General features: G+C 32.6%; 1 protein-coding gene across 1 annotated transcript; it reads right to left on the reverse strand.

Moving 5' to 3' along the window:
• Positions 1–751: 751 nt before the first annotated feature.
• On the reverse strand, positions 752–4327 carry LOC137735295 (cathecol O-methyltransferase 1-like). Its single transcript, XM_068474709.1, has 4 exons — positions 3696–4327; positions 1648–1958; positions 1495–1559; positions 752–1289 (listed from the first exon to the last, which is right to left on the reverse strand). The coding sequence occupies exons 1-4, from the start codon at positions 4133–4135 to the stop codon at positions 993–995; spliced, it is 1113 nt and encodes a 370-aa protein (XP_068330810.1). The 5' UTR covers positions 4136–4327; the 3' UTR covers positions 752–992.
• Between the last annotated feature and the right edge of the window lie 234 nt (positions 4328–4561).

The raw sequence follows: 4561 nt of genomic DNA on the forward strand, positions 1-4561 counted from the left end.
GAAACCTCGACGGAAAAGCCACGGCAGGTTACAGTTCACAGACACGAACAACAAAAACGGTGTTGAAGAGTTTGATCTCAGACGAGTTAGATCCGGGATTAACTAGAACTCTTGATTTCATGACAAAGAGTAAATATTAACGTCGGGATCATTAAAAAGACGGCTGTGGAGGCAACCTCGAGATGCTCGAGCTTCAACAAGCATGGAATTTGTGTGCTATTCCTTAATCCTTGTGCTTTTATTTATAGTAAACCAAGGAGCATTCATTTCCTTACAAGTAATACAATCATAAAGGGAAAGGATCTTCTAGTATCGTAAAGAATCTACTAGATTTACACAATCATACATATGCTAAAATTATGTTCACAATATCCCATTATGATTTTGAGCCCATTATGATTTACATGTTTAGTGAGAGCGTTGATTTGGAGTTATGGGGAGAATGAATAATGAGGGGAAGGCATGTTGGGTGTACGTTGAGAGTGTATGTAGGGGTGTGAGGGTAGTATAGAAAAGTATGCGAGTGTGTGTTAAAAAAAAAATTGATTGAAAAAGTAAATGTGAGGTGTATTTAGTATGTGGATTGTATTCAACAATATACAAACAATCCAAAAAATTCATCATTTATATCTAGTAGTGCCATAATATTTCAGACGGGGGTTCTTAATTACCTTTGCGATGATGTTAATGCTTTGTTACTTCATATCAAGAGTTTTGGTCTGAGTGGCATCAATATATCAATTACTAAAAAATATAGAGATAGGTCGCAAGATAAAATATATGTATACATAACTACTTAAAACAATGCATAAAATTGCTTCGCTTCAAATGTCAAGTTACACATTCATAAAAACAGACTCTTATTTTTTAGGATAGAAAATAAACTTCAGAAGAACAAAAAAAAAAAAAAAAAAAAGGATAGGATTATTAGGCATTTGCATGTTGGATTATCAGGATCATAACCCAAAACTTATTTTTGAAAGCTCTCTTGTCTACTTGTAGAATTCCATGACCCAGAGATTAGCAGCAAAACATTCATATCTGATGCCACTAAAACCAGCACCAGTTGCTAGGGCCATGAATTCTTCTTGGCTCCTCTCCATCCCTCCCGGGGTTTGAGTCATCATATGCAGATCCAGTTGGGCGTTGGTCCTCACAGATATGTTATTATCTGGTTTGATTGGGAGAAGTGCCTCCACCACAATCACTTTTCCATCGTCTGGAATTGCATTGTAACAATTTTTCAACAATTTTATGCAGTCTTCATCTAACCAATCATGAAGTATGAACTACAAAAGAAAATGGAATTATTAATTAAATAGAAAAGCTTCAATTAATGATCATTTGATTTTATGGCACTATAGAAGGAGGTTTCTCATAGTATAAAAGATAAAATAAAGAGACAAAAATCCAACTTATCATATTTCTTTGCTCAGGTCAAACAAAATATTATGCAAACAAAAATAATGCATGAATGAGGAGTTTAAGAATCACCTTCAAAAAAATGGCATCCCCATTTGGAATACTTGTAAACATGTCTCCTCCAACATTTTCAACCCCTGCAAAATAAATTCACTACAATCTTTTAGAAAGGAAAAATATAGAATCCAAATCGTAGATCATAACATTATAACTGTAAAGTCATACCCGGATAAGAGGTGGCATGTTTTATAACATGAGGCAAGTCAAAATTGATTCCCTTAATGTGTGGATATTTACAAGTGATTAGACTAATTGCCCCTCCCAGATTACCACCAACATCAACAAGCTGCTTAACGTGCTCAAAACCTTTGTAGAGATGAAGAATTCTCTTCATAACAATGGTGCTATGGTTGAACATTGCCTTGTTGAACATTTTATTAAACCGAAGGTCGACACCTGGATACTGAAAGTGGTGCATGCCATGGGCTTTGTCAAATGCAATTCCTCCTTCAATAACTGCATCTTTCACTCTAGGCCTGTTGATATTCACAAAATTAAAGTTAGCTAGCTACCTTTAATTTTTTATTATGTTCATTGTTATTTTTGAAATTTGGATACATTTTATTCATAGTTTTTATGCTATTTTTTTCTTGAAAAAAAATGGGACAACTGATGGCAAGTCACAATTATTCATCACTTCTAGGTCCAAAGAGGCTATGAGAAATTTCACCCTACTTGTGGCCATAGTCAAATAATATTTTAAAAAAATAATAAATCATACGCATATATTAGAAATGATGAACATATTAATATAATACAAAATTGATTGGATGTATATAAAAATGTATACCAAATATTAAGAATAAAGAATATGCATATATGAAAAAGTTCGAGATATAAAAAAACTTGTCAAATATATATGAGTTCCAAATTTTGTTCTAAAAATTCAAAGATAACTCCAATTCCAAAAAATTATGAGTAATAGAATATTTTGGAATTTAAAATTTTCGATCTCATCCAAAAATTTTGGAATAAAAATTGTAAACGAGACATTTTATTCGAACCCATATAACTTTACTCTGCACCCAACTTAAACTGTAAATGTGAATAATCTTATTTACTCTATTGCATAACTACCATCAAGTATAAGATGAAATTAACAATGAAACTAAAATTTTTCAATAAACCCACACCTAATAATCAAACCATACTATCACGCAATCTTTATCTTATGTTCATTCTAGCTAAAACAAAGTGTTCCAAAAGAGATAAAAAATAATAATAAGAGACAAAAGTTTTGAGTTATCTAAAAATATCATTTATCTACTTACCATGACAAGTTCGGAACCATGGCTCACGAATTTTCAAATTAAAAATCAAAACTCCAATTGGATTAAATTCTTAAGTCAATACTCCCTTTCTCATCAAAATGTGATCATGACAACCAACACTTTACGATAATTTTTTTTCGTATTTTAAAACATAAAAAGAAGCAAATAACATGGAGATGGAGACTATATATACTATAAAATTTTAATTTCCTTGGCATCAATTTATGTTTTAACAATCAAGGCCTGCAATTGTTCACCCCTTTGCTGTACCTTGCTGTTTTTGGTATGGACCTTCTTTGCAACATACACTACCAAGAGGCTAGGGCGAAGGCTGACCATGTTAATTGCTGGGATTTTCTTCGGAGTTGGTAGTAATGCTTCATTTCAAGTATTATACAGTTCTTGATTTTGGATTTGTATTTTTAAATGGGTGTGAAGATAACTTTACATATTGAATTAGGTTTGTGAGAGTAATTTAGGAAGTAAATTTGGGTTTAAAGAGATATTGATCGATTAATTAAAAGAAAAACTAACAAAAAGTCCTCAAAAACTTTAGTTATAATGAAAATGACAAAATAAAGATGTGAATGAATAGTGTAAAAATATCATTTTTTGTTAAAAGTGAACAGTAATATGGGTGTTTCATTAAAACTACCTTAATTAAAAATAATATGAGTGTAAAAAGTAAGTTGGTGTAAAAAAAAAAAAAATTATATGAATCCAAATAAAATTTTCCAATTGTAAACCTTATTTCCGATCCGATCCTTCAACAAGTATGGGACTCATTCATGTATGTCCGACAAATTTGGGACACTTTCATTCCGCAAATTGGGCATTGATCAACTTTATACATACATGAAAATGCCCAATTTTTTAAATTGAATTGACCCTTATTAAATTTACTGCCAATTTAACCAACAAGTCTTGACCAAAAAAACATACCAGCTTTTTAAGAAGACCTCATCTTGAACCATAGTCAACACAGGGGCTAATGAAACACCATCTTCATCGGTCACAAAGTGCTTGGCCACAGGGGTAAGGCTGTATAGCCTCCGGAAACACTTGTCAACTTTACCGTTAACAACCGTGCAATCGAGGACGGAGTTGCTGGCCAGGACAGCTAGAAGGCGATCTAGCATCATGGGTCCGTCAGGGGTCTTGGTGCCGATGTGAGTTGCAATCTCAGATGCAGAGAGCTTGGCATTTGGACCCTCTTTCGCTATGATGTCAAAAACGCCAAGCTCAATTGCCGATTGCATGGAGAAAGACAGCACAGAAGAAACCACCAGCTGCAGTGCATGGCAGTAGCTCTCTTCTTCTCTCCTTGCTTCATCATCAAGAGGAATTTTAGGAAGGCCTTTTGGTTCCTCCAGAGAAGCCATTGGATTAGTGCTTGTGCATCTAGTTAAGCTGTCTACATTGATTTATATGCTAAAAATTCTTGGATTTATTAGGGTAAATGTTCTCTTTTTCTTTTTCTTTGTGTTATTTTTAACTGGAATTTATTTTAATATTTTATTTTGATATTTAATATATTAAGCTAACAAGTTGTGAATAATCAAACCAAAATATCTGCGCCGGCGGGCATGGATCCAAGAAATTTGAATAATCAAATTATGTAATGGGAAGTAATTTTGTGAATGACAGTAAGCGTAGAGACTATTTTATATATATATATATATATTTTTTTTTTTTTTTGACAAACCATAAAATATCTATGTTAAATTAGTGAGAGAGGATTTCAAACTTATAACTTCAGATGTAAGGATAAATGCTATAACTAAGTGAGCTACATAATATTATATGAT

This window comes from Pyrus communis, chromosome 5 (assembly GCF_963583255.1).
Source record: "Pyrus communis chromosome 5, drPyrComm1.1, whole genome shotgun sequence".
NCBI lineage: Eukaryota > Viridiplantae > Streptophyta > Magnoliopsida > Rosales > Rosaceae > Pyrus > Pyrus communis.